The sequence below is a fragment of the Cataglyphis hispanica genome, chromosome 6, assembly GCF_021464435.1.
Source record: "Cataglyphis hispanica isolate Lineage 1 chromosome 6, ULB_Chis1_1.0, whole genome shotgun sequence".
In the NCBI taxonomy this organism is placed as follows: Eukaryota; Metazoa; Arthropoda; class Insecta; order Hymenoptera; family Formicidae; genus Cataglyphis; species Cataglyphis hispanica.
The window spans coordinates 4698821-4725821 of NC_065959.1; the positions used below are offsets into that span (position 1 = coordinate 4698821).

Here is a 27001-nt window from a genome sequence, read left to right on the forward strand (position 1 = left end):
TATGTCTTGCTTAGCGTGTGCCGATAAAATAATTTCTTAAAAATTTAAAAACTAATATTAATTTATTCAAAATAACTCAAATTCAAAACTCTTAGTATGTATATATATATATATATATATATATATAACGCATTATGCTTGCAGGGACAAGAAAAATGATGTGGTTAAGGAGAGAGATTACGGCGGATGTTGCAGCAAAAGGTAAAGAGAATATAATAAAAACTTTAAAGTTAGAAAAAAGTCACACGTTTTTAGACACCTATATGGTCGCCTGATTACGCGATAACGGTTTCACGAACGTTGCGATGCGCAATTTCCTCTCAGGGACCTTGATAATTTAGTGATTGTAACTCGACTGAAAATGTGCAGAGAAAAAAAAGCGTACGGAGGTTGTTGCGGTGCCAAATGTTGCGCCGGTACGAAGGAAGAGCGAGGCGGATGCTGTAACGATGCCAGTACAGATCGTAAGAGCTGCTGTCCACCAGGAAAGTAATCTATCGACGGTCCTACTTGAGGTCTACAAGGTTAAAAAGGCGGCCATATATGGGCTATCGAATTAATTCGTGAATCTGCTTGTATTCATTGTTATGACTTTCGCTTAAATATTAAGCTCATCAGACACATCCGCTTTTCATCATTTTTATATATTGTATTTTATAAATCATTTAATATCTCATTATCATTATCATTTAATATTTCATTATCCTTATCACTCATTGTATTCTTTTTTCTCTTATTAGAGCGAGAGAAGTAGCCGGTGGTTGCTGCATGTCCGGATGTTGCAAACTAAACAAAGTCGAAAAGAACGAGAGAAATCCGGAATCCTCTAATTGTAATAAGCAGATGATGAAGGACGAGGGATGTTGTAACGAAAATTCTAAATAATTTTGAAAATATATTTATAAATGTATACATTCTAAAATCAATGTATACATTCTAATTCAAAAACATTTTTCTACAATTTCTGTTTTAAGTATATCTCATGAATCAATGATATATAATAAATACAAATAGTATTAAAATTTAAACTTATAATGTCGATTTATGATTTCTATATGAACGCTGCAAATTTTATAAAATATCCGAGCAATTCTGCTTTGTTTATATTTTACGCGAAATTATTGCGGAATAGCGTTGTTGCTCCGATAAATTACGTTGCAATTAATAAAACGTTCATCACATAATTACGAAATTACGATAAGATTGCCATTTTGGTTTTAAACGCGTATCGTTAACACTTGGAAATAAAAATCGAAGCGAAACGATACTTCAAATATAATAAGATTATAAATATATGCATACAATCAGGAAGTAATTAAAAACTGAGTAGGCGGGTGTGTATTATGACGTCATGTGTAAAGAAAATCCACGTCATATCCGTGTATATCCGCGACGATGACGTAAAGAAGCAGGGTGCCTTGAGCAAAAGTTGATAAGGGTAAAAATACATGTGTGTATGTCCGTGTATGTGTGTGTATCCGCGCGGGGATGATGCGGCTCGATGCGGCGCGCAAGCGCGACGAGTGCGGAGCTTTTCGAGCCACGCGATAGTAGCAGTCGGCCGTCTAAAACCGCGAAACACGTAACCCGCGTACTCGTTATAGGAAAAGTATCCCTCTCGTGAGGCTCTTCTCAGTCGAGCCACCCTTTCCCCGCTTTTAATCGCGTATGTATGTGCGGCGTTTAGAGGGAAAATTCGAGGACGTGTCACATACGTTTTTCCGTACCCTTCCTCGATCATGCTCCTTCCCGTTCGCTCGTGTCTAATACCGACATCCGACAACGCAAGCCAAATCACAGCTGATATCAACAGCATCGTCGCTGTCATCAACATCTGTGCCGCGAACATCGTGACAACGTGACATCAATCCCGGTGAATCGATTGAATCGAACCGGCGATCGAGGAAAGCCGTGACCTTGAGAATTCACGTTGCAAGCGGGACAGATTAGAGGGGGATGGAGGAGGGGGCAATTAACGTGCGTTATCCGACGATGATGCGCTAATGAAGAACAATCGCGGTACCCGCGTTATTATTCACGGAAGAAAGAACACATGATTGCTTTGCGATTCACGTAAGATACAATGGTGCGTACAATCCCTCCCCTTCACCCCTCTGCGCGCTTCTTTATTTAATAGCACTCTTTCTATCGTCTCGGAAACACTCTTTTTTAATTTAACTGATTGAATGAATCAAGTCACCGAATAAGTAGCTCTGTAATATCATTGATTGTTCAGTTCTCCACACATTTGTTGCACTAATATATGTGCGCTATCCATAAAGGATTCTATACTAGATCATACAAAAAATAGTTATAAATTCTGTGGCAGTTAGCTTTTTTTAATAATTTTTAAAAAACAATCTTCTTATGTGCGGATCAGTATTCGATTTTATTCTAATTTTTTATTATTTCTATTTCTTTTTTTTTAATTATTTTAAAAATTAAATATTTTAAAAATCTCAAAAATTAACGCAAGTACGGCTAAATATGCAAAATATTTGTTATGAAAGGTTGCATTCTAAATCCCATTTTATTGTCAATTGTTTTAAAAACTTTTAAGATTTATTATATTTGAGTAAAATAATTCGAATTTTCTTGTATAGGAAAATATTTTACATACCTGTATTTTTGAAATGAGATATATTATGCGAAGAGAATTAACACAGTTTTTATAATTTTATATATAATAGAATTAAATATTGGATAAAATTAATCTCGCTAATGAACATAACAAAGATTTCAATATTAAGGGCACTTTTACAATTATTACGTCTAATTATTAAATTTTTATTTTTCGAAGTTTTACATAATTTTTTTCAATATTCAAATAATGTTTTAACGCTTGATCAATTATTTCATTTAATACGCTCTGTATTAAATGAAATAATTGATCAAGCGTTAAAACATTATTCAAGAAAACTGCTCATTGTAATGTTCAGACGTCCAAGAGATAAAATTTACATCAAATCGTTCAACGAGAATAAGGAAAGACAGCGGCAAAAGAGATATCTACTCTATAACAAGACAGGATTACCAAAGATTGAAAACTTATCGAAAAAGTATTTGCTATTCGATCAAAGACTGCAAGGATCACTTAACATTACATGTCTCTAGATTGTTAGTCGAGCAGATTAATATTAACAAAAAATATTCTAACAATGTAAAATTTTCTGCACATATAGTGTTTTAATTTTGTGTTTATTTCTGCTTTTTTCCAAAAAATACGTTTGCATAAAAGTAAAATTATGTATTAATTAAGAATTTAGGAATTTAAAGGCCAAAAAAGAAAAGAATGATATCCAGCAGTATAGCATCAAGCTACACGTATGTAGCAGTTATACATGCTCATAAATTGCGCCGCGTAATTTCCAAGTTTAATCCTGCATCTCTAACCATGTGGAAACATTTAAAAAAAAAAAGCGGATTTAAATCATTCAATTATGTCAGCATGCAGATTCATATCTTATTATGAAATGAAACAATTAGGTAAATTTTTTGAAATATTTTTTTCTTAATTTATTACATCACATTAGTCATTCGTGTCTGATGCAAGAGTAAAAGATAAGAATCATAATTCAAAAATTATTAATGTGAAATATGAAGCTATCTTATTTAATTTGAGATCTCTCTGAAATCTGAAGAGAAAATTCGCGCGGGATATAACTGTACTTATTAATAGCGAACTATTTCGTATATCGATTCGATATTGGAGCCGTGCAGAATTCATTCTCATTCTCATTATTAAAATAATTCAGCGTTAATATAACCATTTATCTATCCATGCAAGTAGAAATTTTTTATCGAAGGCTAACTAAATCTTACACGTGTAAAATGAACAAATATGTCTGGAGAGTTACAAATGATAATAGACTATTGACACCCACTGACTTCCGGCTTACATGATTACCGTTTGGCCAATCTTATGTAATTTTGCAATTGGCCGCGACGGGTCATACAAACGGGAATGTGATATCAAGCCTTGTAAAATAGATTTCTCTTTCCTCTTTGACTTAGCAGATATTAATTTGTGCTATTGTTTCGTGTTATTTCATTTCGAGACAGAAAAGATTTTAGGAGATACAAAATTATATGATAAAGAATATTTGCCTTTAACAGTCATTACACATTCTCCATATTTTATCTTTGATTTACTTTACATGTGTAATTTTATCATATTTTGTCTGCTATAATCTTTATTATTGCTAATAAAAGAAAATATATATCTAATAATGAAAACGTTCTGCATTTAAATAATTATTTTAAACTTTATTAGATTATATAAATGATTTAGTTATTTCAAAACAATTTAAAACAATATTATATATTAACATACATATATTCTATCATGTTATACGTATTTAGTAAATTTCAAAAAATATTTATATTTTGTTCTCTCAAATTTTTTTTTCAATTTCTCGCTCCTCTACCCTTGATGTCTTTTCTTACTCTTTCTCGATCAGTTACGTAAATTTATCTCTACCTACTCTTGATCCTCCTATCGCAATTTCGTAAGTTCCTAAAGAAACAGGGGAAGAGATCGCATATAGGTATCTAACTTGATCCTTATCGAGAAACGAGCGATATAAGGATTTGTTCTTTGAAAGAAATATTTTTCATTACAAACATGGATTTAGAGTATTTCACTCCATATTTCAGATCCCAAAATTGTTTCCAAATTGTTTATGATTTATTTCAATTGTTTATAATCAATTATATATGTATATGTATGTACATATTTTGCATTTAAAAATTCGTAAATAATGTGTATATGTTTAAAAAATAATATAATTTCATAGTTATTTTGCAGATATTAAATGTTTCATGAAAAATATTAAATATATAAGCGTATTTATAATATATTTTTTTCATCATACAATGTTTGTAATGTAACCACAAATTATATTAAATATATATAGATAAACCACATATTAAAATATTTTTCTACCAGCTTAATTTGCTTTTTTATCGTATAATTTTATATAATTTTATCATCACGAGAAGCCTCTGATTCATTTTATTTTTGATAATGTCTTGCATTTAACGATAAAATTTAAAATATTATTAAAATTTAAATATAAAAATGAATTTTTAGAACATAAATTCTTGTGAAAATAGTTTAAAATTAATTTACTTTTTTGATTTGTACATGTATATTAAAAAAAAAAAGTTTTTAACACTTTCGAAGAAGCAGATATTTTTGATTATTCAGGAAAATGTGTTCTTCATTAATGAGCTGGCCGTTCTACGATAGAGAAGTTATTTTTTTATACTACTATGCATGTATATATATATATATATATATATATATCGATCGCCATTGGTACTATTCATCCGTAATGACCAAGTTCAACGGCGGCCTTCTTCAACGGCTATGTGTGTAAGATCGAGTATATATTGCATACTGTTAAAACGAGGGAGGCTACGAGGACGCGAGGGTGCGGGGTCAAAGATGATCGTGATAATCACTCAACGATGAAAATCCATAAATAGGCGTAATCGGGGAGTGGTTTATAATGCTGAAAGAGAGAGAAAGAGAATGTGCAAGCTTTTTGAAAGTGATTGTTTACATACGGCATGAATAGAATTAGTATACAAATCAGATTTGTTTGCGTGTTAATATTTATATTAAGATTAATTTAAATTAAAACAAAAAAACGAAAAAAGAATACTGATCAAAAGGAAATATATATTTTATGATTATGTAGTTATATCGATATGTATTGCATGAATCAATCCGGTATCGACAATTTTTTACCTGTAGAATATCTGCATTCGATATTCTGTGAGCGAAAACGATTTCCAGAGGAAGATCGGAGACCCATATGCAAAATAGGATGACGCGGCGCGATAGCTTTAATATCGCTTCGAAAGAGTTTGTCATGCCTCGAGGGAGATTCTTAGACGTCATGTCCCCGGCAGAAAATGGAGCCGTCAATATTGGTCAATAAAATTGTCGAGGCGAGAAGATTCACTTAAAGTTAGATTACGTTCGGATATGCGTTTGTCTTTCACTTTGATTGCTTTGCCATCAATACGTAACAACGAATGCGGTAAAACGCGTAAAAATGCTCAACTGATCTTAAAGACATTCATTAAATTGAATATTCTGTTATATATTTCTCACGAAATATATAACAGGAACAGGAATAAAGCAAAACTTGAGGAGCGAGAACATAAGCTATACGCAGATCCTGTTGATGTTTAATTTTACGAATACAACTATTTCGATTAAATATCTGTATGGATGAGAGACGAAGAAAAATAATTACGAATCTCTCTCTTCTTATCTTGCCGTATCTTACTCAACTTTGCGACTTTATTTCTCCAACTTATTGTTAGGCAAGAAGACAAAGTAAAATAAGATTTATCGTGCTCTTTTGAGCGTACAGGAAATCTCGGCTTGAAATCTGTTAGAATCAAAATGTTGATCTTGTTATGCACTAAAAACTGCTTAGTCTTTATACGTCTTATCTAAAAAATACCATCTTACGATATTTTATGCAAATTATAATTTTTCATACAGATTGCTGTTATTTGCAGAGGTGACTCGATAGTTTTGTTTCAGTAAAAATGATATTATCCTAGCCTGTTATTTTTGTACCATCGATACGACCTTTCGTGTATAGCCCGCTCAATGAATCGTAAACATAAACATATCATCGTTTTATAAAGATTCAATCAACAATAAAATATCTGGCCAAATGAGAAAATTTCAGATTAACTTTTTCTCATAGTAAGATTTATCAAGAATTTTTATAAGACTATATATAGGTTTAGAAAGAGAGACAGAGAAAAAAGGATTTGTAATGAACCTTTTTAAATAATTGATAGCGGATAAATTTGTATCCGCTATCAATTAGGAACTGCTATCAAATAGATTTCAAAAGAATGCTTATTTTATCAGAGAAAAAGGAAAGAAATTAATGTCAGATCTTTTCCAAGAAAAGAAAATATTTGCTCAATAAATTACAAGAACACTCAAGAAATAATAAAGAATAAAATCATCTGACTCGCGAGATTTTTCGTCTCATTTTCTTCTTTTTCAGAAAGCAAACTTAAACTTATTTATTTGTTTCAGGTATTCGAAAGACAGATAATTAGTAGAAGAAATCTGAACTTTTGACATCTCTCGATTATGCCATTTTGTGTGTCTATACTTAACATCTCAGTCGAAGAAATCTATCGTGCCAAACGTCATCAGACAGATACGCGACAAGTATGTTGAGATAGTCAGTCTTTATGAGGATATAATCTGATCATATATTGACAAAAGCTTGATGATCAATTGAATCAGGCTATCTCATCGGAGTGTATTTTATGTGTGATTAATTTAAATAAAAATATGTAAAAGAATATAGTAAAAAATATAGACAGTAATCTTAGAATTACAATGATTTTCCGAAGTGTCTCAATGAGGAAACAAAATGAAAAAACAAACGAGAAGGAGGGATCTCGTGAACGTAAATGCGACGCTGATACTTTGACGTTCAGCCGCCTCGAGAACGTCACGAGAATTATCATCTTGGACGATCGCATATCGGGGTGATTACGGTCGTCGTAGTGGCACGGATGCGCAAGGCAAAACATGAATGACAGCGAGATCTATTTATCGAGCTGGGAAGACGAGGCACACGCATTAAACGACAATCTGATCGGCAAGAGTTTTTACAACGCGAGCTATCCACCGCTCTTTAATAACACCTATGAGGATCTCTGGGGACTCGCCACGGATCGAATCGGTCTCGCGATAGTTCTGTTGCTCTTCTCCGTAGCTACCGTCTTCGGGAACTCGTTAGTGATTCTCGCGGTATTTCGCGAGAGGCATCTGCACACAGCGACGAATTACTTCGTGACCTCGTTGGCCTGCGCCGATTGCTTAGTAGGCCTAGTGGTGATGCCGATCAGTGCGATATACGAGGTACTAGAAAATCGTTGGCTCTTCACGACGGATTGGTGCGATGTCTGGCGATCATTGGACGTTCTCTTCTCCACGGCATCTATCCTGAATCTGTGCGTCATTAGCCTGGACCGCTACTGGGCGATCACCGATCCATTCACGTATCCGATGCGTATGAGCAGGAAACGCGCGGCGATTCTTATCGCTATTGTGTGGATCTGCTCGAGTGCTATCTCCTTCCCCGCGATAGCCTGGTGGCGCGCGGTACGGACCGAGCAAGTACCCGAAGACAAGTGTCCGTTCACGGAGAATCTCGGCTATTTGATATTTTCGTCAACAATTAGCTTTTACCTGCCGCTATTCGTGATGGTGTTCACGTATTACAGGATCTATCGCGCTGCCGTGATACAGACGAGGAGTCTGAAACTCGGCACGAAGCAAGTGATGATGGCTTCCGGTGAGCTCGAACTTACGCTTAGAATGCACCGGGGCGGTGTGTCCTCGAACACCGATGCCAGACATCTATTTCGCACCGCCTCGAGCACGCCCGAGGATCTTCAGGATCTCGAGGAACCGTTAACGGCACTCCACAATAATGGTCTTACCAGAGTGCCATCCGTGCGAATCAACAACAAGCACCATCTGGGCAAAAATTTTTCTTTGTCGCGGAAGCTTGCCAAGTTCGCCAAGGAGAAGAAAGCGGCGAAGACTCTTGGTATCGTTATGGGTGTCTTTATTATTTGTTGGCTACCGTTCTTCGTTGTGAATCTATGGTCAGGATTCTGCACGAGGTGCATATGGCAAGAGGAAATCGTGTCCGCTGCCGTCACCTGGCTCGGCTGGATTAACAGCGGAATGAATCCCGTAATCTACGCCTGCTGGAGTAGAGACTTTCGTAGGTGAGTCCTTATACGCACCGTTAATTGATTTTATCTTTTGGAAATCAGAATAACCGAAACAATTAGCCCATACATTTTACACGCTTTGTTCCATCTTTATATGTTTTGTATAATATCATATAACACACTTTTTGTACAAAAATATTATTCCCAATTGGATTCGTAGACATTTTTTTAATTGCACGAAAATAATAATTTTTATTTAATCGGTTATTATTTTGATATTTTACAAATAGATTATTAATTTATTTTACATATAGAAAAGAATGAAGAAGTAAACAATCAAGCATGAACATAAACATAAACATTTGAATGTAAATTCACTTAATACTTATATAAGTAAATTTTTAGTAAATTTTTTTACTATGTTAAGGAAGAGAGATAAAGTTGAACACTTTGAAGGCAATTCAAATATTTTATGTCTACGGGAAGAAACATCTAATTTAACACCTACTTTAAATTACTTGCATGCATAACTGTTTATTATATAAAAAGGTCTGTTGAAGAAAAATTGTTAATAAAAATTAAGAATAAGAATGTGATTATTATATACATTCTTTAAATTTTCTTAAGTATACGACTTTTGTCTAAAACATTTTTTCATATAAATTTACGAGTAATTTAAAGTGATCATAAGTTAGATGATTCATTCTATTTATGTCTAATATTATAATAATATTTTTAAATGTTTTTAAAATATTTTATATGTATTGTATAGAGAGAGAGAGAGAGAGAGAGAGAGAGAGAGAGACGAAGAGAAAATTAAACACAAAGTTTTTACGCATAAAACGCAATTATTCTACATACAAAAACCTTTATGTAATTAATACATAACTACTTTTGACATTCCTCACAACATTGTATTCTGCTTTCCACGATGTCATAAGAGAAATATTTTGCAATGATTATCAGCATTTTTAAGATTCCAGCTTTCACACAATGTCGCTACGTTAAATATATATCGTATGCGACTAGTGTTTCGCGTATGCCAGAAACATTCCGCTGCGAATAAGCAAATTCTATGACGTGTTGTACGGTACGCTTGTCTCTTTAGTAGCGAACGTTAATGTTCGGCTAGACATACACATTACCTTCATCCATACATCCCTTCCTCATATTATATGCATAATGCGAATAGTGATGCTAGAATATTAATGCGTTTATATATACATACATGTCACCAGGTGTACGAGCGCGAAATGTACATAGTTTACAATCTATCATCGTGAGTTGACATTACCCGCCTCACACCCAATTGTCAGCATTCTGCTAATGTGAATTTCAATATTATCCCCTCTCCCTTTATTCGCCAAGTAATAGTTATTGAACAGACCGAAGAAAACGATGAAGGTGGTAAACGCTTGTGGAAGAAAGGAAAAGAACCACCCGAAAAAGAATACTCGCGAGATTGTAGATCGATTTTAAACCAAAGCTCCAAGGAGCTATCCCCTTTTAAAACGTATATGCACGGTAGAAAACGCGTATATATATATATATATATATATATATATATATATATATGTTTGTGTGTGTGTGTGTGTGTATGTATATAGAGAAATACAGAGAGGAGGGGAGAGAGAGAGAGGAATAGCAGGGATTTTCCATAGACGGAAAAAGAGAATTTGGCTAGCGGGGATTGTGGGTGGATTAGGCAGAGACCCTTTAGCAAATTACTTTTATTCGTTCGCGTGAAATGAGCCCGAAGTTTCAGGACGCCCGCGCATCCGACATTTTCTTCCCTCGGAGCCTCAACGAACGCTACCGGGACGCTCAGCGTCCGTGAAAAACATTTATCATTTTAAATACCTTCTCGACTTGATAGTAGTTATGGAGAATTTTCTTTGCGCTTTTATGACGCGCGAGTTTCTATAATATATGTTTCACACGAGTTTTTAACGAAGCAAGAGATAATAATAGATCTATTAAACTGCTATTTAATTATCATTTAATCTATTTAATTATTATTTTAACGCAAATTAAATGGATTCTATAATTGCAATATGATCAAAACAGTATGATAAAGAAAGAAACAGATTGATAAATCACTGTATTATACAGAAAGTACTCAGCAATATTGTGCTAATCCCAATGTGATAATGGATGGCTAACAAAAAAAAAAGAAAAATAAATAAATAAATAAATAATTGAAAAGAAAAATGTGTATTGCGTGTGTGTGTGTAAAGTAATTTAGTTTCATGTTATTTTAGAAATAACTATTCTGGATTAATACTTCAAAATTACATTTTTGATCAATAAAAACTTCTCGCAATAATAATTGACAGCGTTTTCGAGAATCCAGCTTTCATAGTGTTATTTAATTATAAAAATATCAAGATCTCTTTATTATTTTTTAATTAAAATAATACCATAAAAGCATAGATTTTATAAGAATCACAAAGATTAGATGTAACGAGTTAAATTTAATAAAACTGTAAAAACATAAAATAAAAAATATCATATATTTAATCAAATAATTATTAACATATACATGACATTCGAATTTTCCGAATAAGAAATAAAAAATTTGAAGATAGCATTTGGTAAAACGTTGTGTGTACTTTGCTTTCACGAGCAATAAGCAATGGATCAACGCCACCGATCTGTCTCTGCCATGTGGACATGTTCGCATGTTAAATCACGAATCGCGTGGCAGAGCGAATTATGCTACATGATGGGGGGCGATGTAACGCTGACGTTGAATAGAGGAGCCGATATGGTTTGGCTGACGCCAAACGACGTTGTGTACAGCAATCCCACGTGTAACTATCACGCTTCACGGATATTTACTCCGTGCATACAGGTAAATGTAAAATCAATAGACCGCGTGCTTTCTTTATGGTATATATAGGGCTGTGAGGACCTATCTCCTAGGTTGTAAAACGTGGATAGTTCGATCGTTCCAAACGGGCGGATATTAATAAAAGGGAGGTAATTGCAACTTTGTATATGCGAAAAGAAGCCGGCGATTTGACACTATAACGAGAGAGTAGCGAAAAGAATAATTAATGCGATTCGATCGCTTATTCTCTGATAACGAGATAGCTTCGCAAGTGTAATTTTATACGAAAGAATCCGAGACACGCGAACCTTTGTATTGATCAATGTTCCAAGTTTCCTGAAACGCCTTCATGTCGAGTTAATTATAATCGAGTTGGGGTAACTGTGTAATGTAATTGGGTAATGGAATTCAGGTAATTCTTTTTTCAATATCTGATGTAAAACTTTACAAGTAAAAACAGCGCCGAGATAAAGAAAGCGGATCTTTATTAAACACGAGTTACTTATTCAGCTGATTTTATCGAAGCACAAACCAGAGACAATCATGATTGCATCTATAATAACGATTTTAATTAAATAAAGTAGTGTTAAACTCCCGATTAAATTTCGATTTTAATTGTAGAGTTGACAGCTTAAGCTTAATTATATTTGATCTAAAAGTCAAAATTAATGAATTTTACAACTTACCACGAATTTTAGAAGTTGTCGTTGTTTATATTGCGACGGAACATACGCGCGAGGGGATTCCTCACTTTACAAAGACTTTTCGAGTATGATGCAATTAAAAGTTTCTGCAAGTACAGTAGAGAACATGGATGTAGGTATGCGTTCCGTTCCGCTTCGGCTGAAATAGATGTGGATTCTTTTGAGACCCTTTTGAGATCCTTCAACATGAATGCAATGACAACGCACGAATGACAAAAAATAACGAGATAAATAAAATTAAAAGATCCTTATCGAGACGCAAATAGTGCGAGATTAATTTGTTAATGAATAAAAATAAAAATAAAATTTAAATTATGTAAAAACTTGGGAACAATTCCTCATATTGTATGTCATCTGAAATATCATAAGAACTTTGAAATATACGAATGGTATCGCACTCAAACAAAAGCCGTATTACTATAAAACCGGAAGATCTAATCTGCCTGCGCGAGTTCGTTAAAAAAAAATTTCGCATTTTAAACTTTCTACTTCATATTGCATCGCGTGGATTATTTCATCTCTCTGTCAACGTTACTTTATTCCTACACATTTTTCTGCGTATAAGCCGACATTAAAAAAAGGTCCGGTACATTTCAACAAGTAATCCATAAAACATAACAGCTACACCCACACAAAGTTATTGTACAAGTTGATAAAAATCTATTTTTGGCTGCGATATTATGTTTTAAATTACGTACTTGCTTATCTTCCCTAAAAAATTTATGCATCTCACGATTATATTTTTTTTTTCATATATAATATAGTATATATTGTTATAAGATAAATGTGCTTAATAAATTTTAACAAGAAAGCCCTCCAGCATACTATTATACTGGCATTGCTGCTATGCATTATCAAAATTACATATTTTGTGATACCTAGATTAGGGGAAAAGATATTTTTGTAATAAAAAGGAAGATACAAATCGGGATTTATATCTGAGGTTTGAAAAGAGAAAGAGGAGTGCGGACGAAGGAAGGAAAGCAGCCGATAACACTCTATTAGCTGGTGGACCGAGCAAAACCAGGTCACCGATCTCATAAAGAAACTCTGAATTCAAGGACGGCCGATTTTCCGTAGCTGTTTTGCGAATAATCACGAACACTCCGCGTTTCTCGTAAATAATATCTGTTTCGTCCCTCTTTTATCCGGCCATCTGATATGTAAATCGTGCGCGTGACAGAAATAAGATAATAGCTCGATCCTTAAACGGCAATGGGGACGATCTTGTCTCGCTGTTGATTATATTGATAACCGTGCTTCTTTGTCTTACCGGAGGGAAACGTATCACGCGGGATTCTTGCATGTTCTTAACAACAGGAAAGCAGACACGTGTTTTATGCACGTTCAGAAATGTGTAACGCACGACTCATATCAAATGAACATGACTGAGAAGAAGCAAAAACGCAACGTAGAGATCGATTTTTTTTTAAATGAATTTTTTTTTTAAATATTTTTGCTCGCGTCTTATACTTTATCGAATCTTTTACGTTATTGCTAGAAACACCATAATAACTGCATCACGATCAATAACGCGATAAAGATCTAGGTCGTTCATTAAGTTTAGCATAAGCTAAAGTGCAATTAAGAACGGAAGCATTACGTGGAGGAAAATAACGATACCACCTATGAAAACATTATAAAAAAAATAGATTAGAAAAGTGTCTAATGGTACAGACAAATCATACACACTTACATATTTTATTTTTTTAATAAATTTTTCGATACGATACTTCAATTTGAGTCCTCTGAGAGGTTCGATATTTTACTTTATCATATTTTGTACGTTTTTCCTTTTTGTTATTAATTGAATACAATGTGAATAATATCTAATTCATAAATTAAATAAAAAGATGAAACACCATGTACGATTAGTAATTTTAAATTAAATAAATACATATGAATTTCGTGTCACGTTATATTTCGATGTAGGTGCGAGGTGCAAAGTATGCCAAGGTCTGCCTAAGTAATTGACTTCCTCTAACAATTTTCTTTCGTGATCGACGATGCGGAACACACATTCATGTTGCGAGAAAAAAAAAAGAAAGATAAAAATGAAAGCGAGACCCATACGAGTGGCGCAGTGCATAGTCGCCAAAATCTGGATTCAACATCGTCGAGACGTCGCGTCGCCTTGTGTCCGGCGCCAAAACGTCTGTATGTATCTCGCTGTTACTACTCGTTACTAAAAATGTTGAAAGAGAAAGAGAAAGAGAGTGGAGGGGGGAAGGGGGGCGAGGGGGAGAGGAGTAATTCGCTTGACTAAGAGTAATAAGATGAAGAGGGAAAAAACAGAGAGAGGGTATAGAGTTAGAAGGTAAGATCGCACCAAGATCAAGCTCGGTAAGCCGTAGTCGTAAATCTACGGAGCTCTCCCTATAATATACTATGGCTCTCTCTCTCTCTTTAGTTTCTCTCTACCTTCCCCCTCTCCTTCTTAACTCTGTTATCTTTGTTTGCTCTACCATGAACTTTAGAGAGAAAAGAGAAAGGGTGAGAGAGAGAGAGAGAGAGAGAGAGAGAGAGAGAATTTAACTCTCGGATTACTTCGTCTCTGCGTAGCGCAGACCGGATTGACTTTTGGCCGCCTTTGCTAACGGATACCACAGATTGTGCCCATCCGTGCATATGTTTCGATTATATGTTTGTGAGTTAGCTTTCTTCTGTTGCTGATGCCGAATTATGCGAAATGAAATAAATCTTATCAGCTCGATTAATCTTTAAAGTTGCGCGGATAGCGCGTTGCCGTAGCTTCCGCTAGCTTTTTTCAGACTACGTTTCACTGATACTGCCTATAAATCAAATATCCTGTATGTTTTGAATTTATTATTCAAATGTCGTTTATCACGTTGTTCTATTTCCCCATTTACGTACTGTTACAAAATCGCTCTTGTAATTGTCAAAATAATACGATAGCTTTTATATGGGATATAATCGGAGTTTTCTCTAGAAGTTACCGCGTTAATGTTCATTATGATGCCGCGACATAGTCATCGATTTCCGGTTTGGTATGTCGCGCACTCCGCTCCGATTGCATTCCAGCAGAAATGCATTCGGTGCACGTTTCGTTGTCATTAGAACGTAAATTCAACGCCAATAGCTGATTACACGAGCGCCACACGCCAATTGGGACCTTACGTCCCGCAATTCGGTTCGTTTTGTCGTCAATAATTCGATGATCGGAAATCATGGCCAGATTCGTTTTGATTAACGATGTCATCTTGTTCTTTGACTTTTTCGTACTCGCACAAAAGTCCACGAAATGTGATCGTAATTCGATCGATGATGTATTGGATGTATATGATCGATCGTGTAATAATGCTACGATGCGAAAAAAGTAGAATGAACTCTTTTCCTGTGTTAATCGACAAAATTATATTTCCGTGCCATTAATCTACTAACGTATGAGAAAAGAAATAATACTTGGCTATACTTTAATCCTTTCTATTTTATTCATCAAAAATTATCAAAGTTACATATTCGTTTTTGTATACCTACTGTGTAATTTATATTAAATGTTTTATAATATTATTAATCATAAAATATAAGAAATGCAGAAAATTTTATTATATATTTAAATATGTAGTAAATATCTCAGGTTCTTAAACATGTTTTTAAAAATTATGTAAAATTGCATAAGGTTTTTCCCAATTAAAAAATTATACATATATAAGAACGACAATATATACTTATTTTGCATATGTATTTGTTTAAATATTGAATCAGCCAATAGTAAAAATATGCAATTAAAAATAAATAAATTTTTAATTTTTAAATAGAAATATATAACGTCAAAATATATAGTTAATAATTTTTAAACGATTTTGTTCCAAATATGAAATTGTAATATTAATATTTATATAATTTATACAACTTATGTTAGTAACTCAATTATCAATAAGTTGTATTGTTGCTAACATTTTTGTCAATCAAAAATGTACTTTATAAAAGTAAATATCAGAGTCCAAATATCTGGCAACGATCAATCGTGCACCAGGTTAAATAAGCTTTGCAATATCACATTCAATTTAATCAAACATGAAATTCGAGACAGCAAATAACAGAACAAAAAAAAAACGATATTGTTAAATTTTTTATGAAACATGAGCACAATTGTGAGAAAACAAATATTAAAAGAAAAACAAAACAAAACAAATAACAAGTATTGACGTTGTTATTGAGGCAGTACTAAGCGGCTATCAATGTATAGTAAAAATTTAAAACCATTATAATATATAATATAAAATATTTTTTAGCATTATAATGTAAAATATTTTTATTTTTTTTTTGTCATTTTCGTTCTTATAAACGTACATTCTTAAAAAATGATTGTAATATTTTAAATATTAAATTTCTAAGCGTTTTCTGAAATAAAATTTACTCGAAATAAAAATTTGATCTCTAACGTTTCTCAAAAAAACACATATTGCAAAATTTGATCTATAAATTACAATTATAGATATTTCTTTACAAATTATCAAAAAATGTTCAGGTTTTTTAAGCTTTTGTTTTTTTATTCAAAATTTTGGTTTTCTTTTTTATTCTTTTTTATATATTATTTATATATTTATGGCAAGAATCTAACAGTATGAGTTGGTAAAATGATTAATTATACATTAACGAAGACAGAGTAAGATAGATATATTTTATAATCATTTCATGTTTGCATGTAATATGTGTTACAAACAGATGCTTACAAAAGGCACAACGTGCGTAAATTGAATCGCAGTTAATAATATGGTATCGCAAATTTTAAAATTGGTATTTTACTGCAAGTTTTACCTCGTCCGATCGATGAGTTAAATAGAAAGGTTTAATGAAATTAGCTCTGAACTTTTCTAATTAACTCGCCATTGGACGAGTTCTCTATCTGAGAGGTGAAGTTAAATATTTCGCAGATCTTAATAGACTTATTATAAACGGTTAATGAGGCGGGATAGTTATCGCGTTGATGATTGAGAAAAATTTTTTTCACACAACAGGATATATATGACTAAGATATCTTCAAAAACTATCAAGCATCAGAGCAATATCGTCTCTTAACAATATTCAATTCAGACAAAATAAAACAGTTTTTTATTAGACATAAATGAATGAAATTGCGTTCTCTTTTTATCCTTAATTCGATCAAGGATTAATTTTTGCAGAACATTTATTGCACTTGAAACTATGTATCTGATATCAAATATTAAAATATTGAAAAATCATTTAAATAAAATTTTTATTAAAATCACTTTTTGTTTAAATAAAAGATAAATAAAAACAAGAAATATGCGCAGAGAGAGAGAGAGAGAGAAAACGACTAATAGAATACATCCAAATGTTTGGATTACAGCAAAAATTATCCATTTATATTATAATATAAAAGTGAATTTATAAGAGCAGTTTAGATGGATACAAGATAACTTCTATAATCATCAAGCAAAATCCACCGAAATATCCTATAATCAAAAGAAGAAAGGCCGGTGCAAGATCGTCTATGTCGATGTAATTATCGTCTTTGCTATCATTCATTGTGATATAACTTGTGTTCAATGCTGCCATGTTTGTCCAGAATTGAACGAGACCAGTTTGAACGAGCATTTGTATTTTAAAGTTAAATTCTTTCAAGTATGGGAATCCCTGCCAAGTGGCAATGGCTAACGGATAACTGCCCACGTTCTCTTTCATAATGTGAGCGTTTTCCAATTTGGACATACTTTGTATATCGGTCAGATTTAACATCACAAGTAGGGCTAGACTAGTATTACTTCCATCAATAATATCTGAAAACAAGTCGGTATAATCCTGCTGTGGGAAAACGATAAGATTTTCGCGAATCGTTTTTTCGATTTTGTTAATTTTGTCAGGCGTCTCCAACAATTGAGCTAATTGTCGAGTCCCACCTATCTGTAGCCCCGATTTAACTAACTCCTCCATGGTTTCTATCTGACTGTCCGACGCACTCTGGAGCTGATCGGCCAGCGATCCTAGATAAAGCTGCGTAAGAAAGAAACCGAATAGGCTGTAAGATATGAATAGAATTTTGCTGGAAATGTTGTCCGGTCGATTGGTGGACACGCCGAGAACCAGGGCCGCCATATCCAGGAATGAGATGTCATGTATTAAGAAGTGCTTTACGAGTCCGCTGAGGAACAATGTACTGATTATGGCATACCAAACGTTCGCGCTGAACGGCGTTATTAAACCACGAAAGGAAACGTTCGTTTTCATTGGTATTAACCACACAACCTGCACCATACCGTAAGAAGTCATGAAATCTATCTTTTCACTGGAATTCCACAGGCGACCACCAAATATCAAATCGTCGATTGTGTTTTTAAATCTTAGATACATCTGTGTATTGGTCGTAATGTTTTGTTGCCACGTAATCACACTTCTGTTCAATTTGAGATTCATGTTACTCGCGATCTCTTCCACCATCGAGCCCTCGATACCACCGAACCTCAAATTATTCTTGTCGCCAATCAAATACGCGTACGGAAACCTTATATATATCGCCGCGTTCACAGAGGCATTGATTGGCGATGATTTCTCGAAACGTTGCCATCGAATCGCAGTGCTACTCTGCCATTGGCATCTGCCTTGAAGCGCCGGTTCGGCAAACATATACGATTCGCCGATCCGAATCGGAATGCTACCGGCCAACAAAACTGATTCTTCAATTAACGCCAATATTGCGAGTTTGAAAATGTAGTGCAATGACATTTGTTCTATTATCTCGCCGGCCTCTATCAAGAAACTTTCTTCGTCGGCGAATAGATTCGTTAGCATTATTACAAAACTGCATTCGCGCTTGCAGTAATTGGCGAAATAGGTATAGTTTTTTTCGAGAGTGATTGCGCTCTTTGATAGAATAACGATGTTTTTAGAAACATCGTACGTTTCTAATTCGTCTGTTGGCTCTACGTATGATAGTGAATAGACAGTGCCGCTTACGGGTAATTTGGTCATCAATGGCTTTATGAGAGCGGAAGCGTCGTCTAGCAAGTCCGAGACCAAGAGCGATATTTGATCCGAATATTCGAAATATTCCTCGATAAACGGCATTGCACAGGATATTAATCTTGATGATTTTTCACGCTGATTCTGCTCTTCCACAAAATTTTTCCAGAGGATACGTTTATCGGTTGAACGTTGTAACGATGTCACAATAGCGGAAGTAGCTGATATTAATATAATAAGAAAGAAGAAACGACTTGGAAAGTTTTGTGGCTGATAAAAGTCAAATAAACCTAATCTGATATATATATTCATGTTGCCTCGATACGCTCACATCCATTTACACTATTGTCTCACGACGTTCACCGTATCTCAACTGCTTCAACGATTCTAAATGCAACAGTCGCGTAATATTCTATCCAAGTACTCGAGCCGTGAAAAGCTAAAAATATAATCTAAATGGATAATATCAAAAGAGTGTAAATATCATGTAATGTCATTCGTGCAGTTGCTAGAAAGATTATCTGTTTATCGTACATTTTGCATTGCACATTATTTGTATAATATACCGTAACAGTATGCATGTATAAACACGCGTATGTGTGTCATTTTTAAAACTATTTAATATTATCGGCGACAAACATTTATTATAAGTCAATTAGATACTAAAGAATTATTAGATTAAAAAAAATTTTCGATTCTTTGGTGATATCCAAATAATGCAATGCACGCACGTAAGCATCGATCGCGTGTCCATTTTCATTGCTGTGGCCTTTATGCAAATATTCGTACACACGATACTTGAAAAAAAAATATAACCGTCATGCAATCTTAGCGTTAAAATGTATTTGGTGTCACGATATTGCGTCGTGACATTGCACAAACGCACTTGTCTACGTCGCAATAGCGCAAATCTGATTAAAATATCAATTTATATGGTTGGGTCTCTTGGCCACATAATAAATAAAAAGGAGCCATTTTCATAGATATACAATTTTTTTTTGTTTTATGATCTCATAGTCTGACTAAGGTTGCAAGATATATTATATTTTCTTGTGTTTCAGAGCTTTTGTCAGGATTCTATGCTCCTGTTGTCCTAGAAAAATGAAACGGCGGTATCAACCGGCATTCAGATGTAAACCAAGTCAAGTAAGTTTAAATTAGGCATTATTTATCGTATCTTTCCAATAGATTTCTTTAACTTAAAACAGTATCATGATTGTTTAATAATCCCAAAACTAATTCCTGATTTTAATTCATCTTTAATTTAACATTAGAATAAATTTGCCTAAATGCATCTAGCATCTAGTGTCCCTCATAAGCTGCCCCTGTATCAAACTTTGTTTTTGTTAGAAGTAAAAGCATTTTATTCACAAAATAAAACAATGAATAAATTTATGCTGAAAAAATAGGAATCTAAATATCTTGATTTAAATAAAGAAAAAGTAAATACCTTGGATTTAAAAAGACTTTTTTTTTCTAGAAATCTAAATAATTTATGATATATGTTTAAAAGAGGAAAAGTATCAAAATCGATGTAAGTTTTTTAAATCGACATATTCAATATTTCTCAACAATTATTCAGTTTTATCAAAACTGAATTTAATCCGCTTGATTATTCATATTCATTATGATAACAATATTATCAAAACTATGATACAGTTTGATAAAAGAAGCTGTCTCCAATAAATATCAATAATATAAATCTTTATTTTAAACTTTTAGTTTGGGACAAGAGCTCAAGAGCAAAGTGGTACGTCAGTTTTGGCATTTTTCCTCGCGCTATGTTATGCGCTTGTCTTCACTAGGACGCCTTTATCGAATGTTAAACAAATGTGCACATTGAAAACTAAAAGCTCTCTTTGCTGCAATCAATACATTATTTTATCGAGAAGAAGTAGATTTGAAAGAAAGAAAAGAATTTTATATTTTGATTTAAGAGGGGATACCCTTTTGAAATCTTGATAAATGAGTACATTTTCTAGATTTTTTGTAGCGCAACTTGATAAGTTTTTAAAAATTTTTTTATAATATCAATACAATATTATTATCCACTTAAATAAAAATTTAAGCCTAAATTTCTTTTTTAAGTTATGGTAATATTTGTAGAGCTCGTCCAAATTTTAGATGGCTGCATAATGTGCATGAAAACATTCGTAGATTATATTTAAAATAAAAAATACAAATTTTTTTTATTAAACATATTAGTAGTTATCTGCTATCCAAGTGTTTTTTCAAAATTTTAAAAAATAGAAAAATGACGGCGTATTGAAAAAAATTTTGTTTTTTTAAAAAAAGTCCATTTTTTTTGTTTATAATAAAAAAATGAGGAATCAAATTTAAAAAGGCTTCATTAGCAGATACAGAACTTGCATGTAAAATTTGAAGTAAATCCGTCGCATGTAACTCAAGTTTTTGTGCACACCATGCATGAAAATATAAATTTGCAAATATTCGCATAACTTTAAAAAAAAAAAAATTGTTTTAAACTAAAAATTCTTATTTAAATACTTAATAATATTATTATAATATTGTAAAAAAAAATAAAGTTTTTATCAAGTTGTTGCGCTGCAAAAAAATTTAGAAAATGTACTCATTTTTGGAAAGTTTAAATGGTATGCCCCCTTAATAAAGGTAACAAATATTGGAATAAATAATTTATATTTTACGTGGGAAATCTAGATTAGAAAAATTTGTTAATACACACCGATAGATAGATATTTCTTTCATATAATTTTATAGAATGTTAATTAGCAATTTTTTGTTAAAATATTCAGCAGATACATGAGTCATCTTGACTATCGTCTTCAAATGTATCAATTGTATCAATAAACGCTGATGTAACGATATATCACATTTAATGAACGTGCATAAAAGGGAATACTAAAGGGAGCAATACGTTACACATATTACAATTTTATTAACAGGGTTGCTGACGCTAACTATTAGGTACGGGAACGTATCCATGTTGCTTTTTTCAGAAATTTGCATCCGGACGGTACTACTCCGCGTATTCGATTCATCACGTACGGAGAAGTCGAGAAAATTCCGGCGAGCAAACCTACATTTAACAACGGAATATCATCGCGAGCTGGCCGTCGATCGTTGATCGTAGAATTCCTCGAGACTTTTTCTTTCTCTTTCATTTACGTCGTTATTTTCTTCGTCCCTTTTTAATATAATATGAGTAAAGCAGTTTATACAGTTTAGCAATTAATTTCCAACTGTAATTCCCGTATCTATTTTCCAAACCCCATACGTATCAGAGATCGACGAACATCTCAACGAATATCGACGCATTCCCGTAGAATGTAAATTCTCGGTATGTTGACTAGTAAATGTGACACTCTCTTGATCTTAAACACGCACTTGCACATAGCACTGTGTTATTTAGTAGCACTTTCTTGATATAAATACTTGATATAATACTTGACTCATTAATTATCTTTTGATAGAATTTTTTAAAAGCCTTGACAGGTTTTCTTTTAATTAAGATATTTCCTGATTTATAAATATGTAAAATTTCATGTGTGCATATTTGTCGAGTAAATGAGCTCTAAAAGAGTTCGCGCGCCATCATGAAGTGCGCTTGAAAACATAAAAGCTTTGGTAATTCATAAAACATGAATGATTGTACAAGTGTTAGAAACAGTAATGATCTACATTAATAAAGCCTTCACATTTGGCATTTATGAGTTAGACGTATCGTATTTAAAATATATTATATTTGCGCATCATTGCTGTTAATTTTAAGAAGAGTCGACATTATCATCAAGCAGAAAATGAAAAGGATTATGTTGCGAATATGTTACGTACTCATATTAATGTAATATTTAATTCTAATAAATGAGATAAATTAAACATTAAAATTTATTTCGGAATTAACAATCATGATGTGTAATTATGTTACAAATAATATTATAATATGATAATATAAATATAATATTAATTAAGACACGATGCATCTGATCCGTGATTGTCGAATCTGGAAAAAAGGCATTATTAATGTTTTCTATACTTCTATGATGCACACACATTTTATATTTAATATTTCGTTTTTGAAATATGAAGATATTTCCGGATTTTTATATCATTTTCATGTTTTTTATCAATTTCTAATGTGCACCTAAATATTTTAGTTGCACTTTGTCAATGTTGAAAAAAAAAAGAATTCGAGTATAAAAGTGTGAAAATTAAAATTTTAAATGTTTCTGTAGAATATTTTTTATCGCAACGTGATATATCTCGCTCTAATTACGCTTATGCAAGGGGATTAATTGCGGTGATTGATACATGAGACATCGTATATAATTACACAATTTTGAAATATTAAAAGACTAGATATTATATCATAAAATAATAAATTAAACAAAATTGATAATTTAAACAAAATTGATATGTCCGTGTATGAAAAATCTAAAATAAACGCGCAATCTCTATGCTATTTTCAATAACCTAGATAGATACTTTTAGTTTCATGACCGTGTTACCAAAACGAGAGCCCCGTGAACATACGAGATGTCGGATCATAAAAGAGAGAGAGAGAGAGAGAAGACAAAAATAAGGAAAACCATTTGACCTTGGGGAATTCAACACTCGATAGGACAAACGAGAAAACTCTGATGCGGTCACTATCCCATGAGACACAGGATGACGAGAGATAAAGCGAGCGAAACTTTACGAAACTTTTCACAAGTCCTTCCTCTTGTTTCTGAGAATTATTGCACAAACTATACGTGATACTTTGAAAAATCCTTCGTCTTTCAAATCAACGTTAAATGTGAAAAAAATTTTTTTTTTTTTAAATTGTTAATTTAAAAACATATTGAGCATTAGTTACATATTGCTTTTTTTTTGTACGAGAAAGGTGAGAAATCCTTAAGCACAGGAGAACATCTGTTTTGTTCACTTTTTTGTTCGATCAGTAAACTATAGATTTGAAATCCTGACTTGTTCGCATTTGCGGTGACATTTTTTTCCACGGCCGGCCGAATATTGAATTATTTGCTTTACGGCCAGGAGCTATCGAAAAACCGTTTAACAACCTCTCCCTATTCAAGCCACGGGTTGTCTCTTCGACCGCACTGTTCGCACGATTCGGCGCAAAGCTATGTGTACATGGGATATGAGCGTGAAGTGTAAAGCTTGTCGCTGATCCGTGGCGACCTTTAAAGGGAAGGCAACAAGCGCGGAGAGACAGGTTGCGTTTGAAGCGAAACCGATGGATCGATTGTCCCTAGGACGACGACAGGAGAGCTCGACTATCGCGTCGAATAAACGTGCTCGACTTCTTTCCGAAGGAAAGCTAACACAGTTTAGCGGAAAGGCGTTTTAAGAAAACGCTCAACGTGCTGCGATCTAATAAATGATTTTGAAATTTGCGATAGAAGGAAAGCAAAATTGTACACAAAATGGAACTGTCGTCGCGGGTTGTCACGTGTTTAAAAAATAAATTAAGCAATTAAATCATTATAAATAGATCGTATTCCGGATATCATTGGTAATTCTTATCGCATTAAAAATTCGTAAAATACATTAATTCGAAAAATAAAAGACAAAAAATGTGTACTATCAGCACTATGAATATAACATAGTTGTGAGCATGCACAGATCAGAAAAGTACAAATCTATTTGTATAAATTTCTTAGTATGTTAATTACAAGCAGTTCAAGCATTAAAATACTATTTTTATCTAAACGAAAAATACGTACATGTTTCTAAAAAAAAAAAAAAAGATTGAAAGCATAGCAAGTTCATGCGCAAAATATTTGATACTACTACAATTTTTATTCTCCAACAAATTTTCTGATAATGTGAAATGCATGAGCATGAAAACAATAATCAAAATTATTCTGTTTCAGTATATTTCCGGAATGGCAACAGGAGGACAAGCGAGTAACGTAAGCTACAGTAGTGTCAGCCAAAGTAGCGATGGTGGCATATGCGCAACCGGAAGCGGTCCTTCCAGCGGCGGTATGTGACGTCACACGTCGGCCCGATCGGGGCCACGTCGAGAGCGAGCAATTCGATTCCGTGACGCGTGATTTAGTGACACGATCAAGATCGAGAAGACCTTCAAGAAACTAGAAGAATTTTTCTGTGCGATTTAATTTTATTGCGCTTGGAAAATGTCAAGAGGACGCGCTTTGGACGGTATTACAATTCATTATTGCGAGACGCCTCTGCAAAACGAAAAAATAGAAACGTGTTGTGGGTGGATGGGATAGAGACGGCTTGATGAGTGAAAATATAGACCGCGAAATACCTGAAGCTGCGAAACACGTACTTAACAATGGATCTTCAACGGCTTTCAAATTATCATGATTTAATTTAAAACGAGTCGTTGGATTTTCGCTTCTGTAATCGTATTAACGAGCGAGCAAATGCGTCGCGAATGTACTCTATCATCGTACGTGGGCTCTTGAAGGAAAGTAAAAACCAACCTGGTCAGCTCCGGGCGTAATGCGCCGCAAGAGACTAAATTTATAGATTCTCTATTCATGCTACAGAAAAAGATCTTATAAAAAAAGTATCCTTGTGGAATTTTAACACACGCTATTTCTCATCTAAGACGCTGATTGTACCAATTACCGATCAATGCTACCTCTGATTAGTCAACTTTCTGAAACTATTTGCATCGTTAATAGAATTGTAATGTGTAAAAGTGACAGTCAATATGAAAAATTGCACAATTGCTAGTCCAAGATTTAACCTAATACTATCGATGCAACCGAAGATAAGATATTGTATGAGACCAAACTATAGATATCTGTGACAATTAGATAAGCTCGCGATTACTCTCGACGGAACTTACTAACTTCGATGGCAAAAAAAAAAAAATACACGTATATAGATGCGAGTAGATGTAAATAACAAACAAAAGCAATATATACAAGTAAAAGAAGTCTCAAATAGAAAAGAAAATAAATATTTGAGCAATGTATATTTCACATCCTTTAAATATAACATACATATAAAGATAGTTTTGTAAAAAAAATTAGTCACATGTATATTGAATAGCCTTAAGGATAGAAAAAGAGTTAGAGGAAAAAATATTCTGTTCTTTTAACTTTAAATATAAATAAAAAGTAAGAATAAGTTGCGCTTTGTATGCGAGATTTTTCCGATGCAGCTGTTGAGTCTTTTTTACTTTATTAAATATTAATTCTTTTTTTATATTAGTATAATATTTTACTTATTGTATAATACTTATTCTATAATAGTTTTTGTTGCTTTCATTTTCTCGTTTGTTTTATTTGATTAAATACATGTCAATTAACGCATTATACAGTACAATGATTTTTTTTCAATAATTCTTGACAATAAAAATATCAGAAAAAAGGTTTAATACATAATAGATAAATGAAGAAGATGTAGATAAACGAAGAAAAAATCAACAAAATAAAAATATTCTGGTTACGCCTTATTACAATAAAAAAATTAATCATTCTTTATATATAATGAATACTTTAAATATTCACGTAAGTAATCAATTTTTATATATAAATAATATATACATATATTAAAGATTTTCTATAAAAATAATTTATAATTTCTTAAATTATAATTGAAAATATTTTTTGTTTAAACTTATTTTTTTAATGTATATTATAATAAATAAAATATTTCACAAATTTAAATTAAAAAATAATTTACATTTAAAAACATTTCTTTATCATCGAAAATAGCTTATTTGTCTTCTGTCTATATAGTGGTGACTATGGGACCAAAAGACATTGACCTCTAACTTTTCTTTTTTATCATTAATACTTTTCGACAT

The 27001-nt window shown here is 32.9% G+C and overlaps 2 protein-coding genes across 3 annotated transcripts; one reads left to right on the plus strand and one right to left on the minus strand.

Annotated features, from left to right (window-relative positions):
• The first annotated feature begins 1566 nt into the window (after positions 1–1566).
• LOC126850285 (dopamine receptor 2) lies at positions 1567–26542 on the plus strand. 2 transcript variants are annotated; one of them, XR_007687530.1, is made up of 5 exons: positions 1567–2086; positions 7079–8796; positions 20286–20370; positions 22203–22543; positions 25083–25210. XR_007687530.1 is itself a non-coding variant. In XM_050593124.1 (4 exons), the coding sequence occupies exons 2-4, from the start codon at positions 7586–7588 to the stop codon at positions 25200–25202; spliced, it is 1416 nt and encodes a 471-aa protein (XP_050449081.1). In that variant the 5' UTR covers positions 1567–2086; positions 7079–7585; the 3' UTR covers positions 25203–26542. The 2 variants fall into 2 exon arrangements, 1 of the variants encoding a protein (XP_050449081.1); XM_050593124.1 differs by lacking the exon at positions 22203–22543 and having other exon boundaries at positions 25083–26542.
• Positions 17653–19536, minus strand: LOC126850261 (uncharacterized). Its single transcript, XM_050593078.1, has one exon. It carries the CDS (start codon positions 19534–19536, stop codon positions 17653–17655), a length of 1884 nt encoding a protein of 627 aa, XP_050449035.1.
• Positions 26543–27001: the final 459 nt, after the last annotated feature.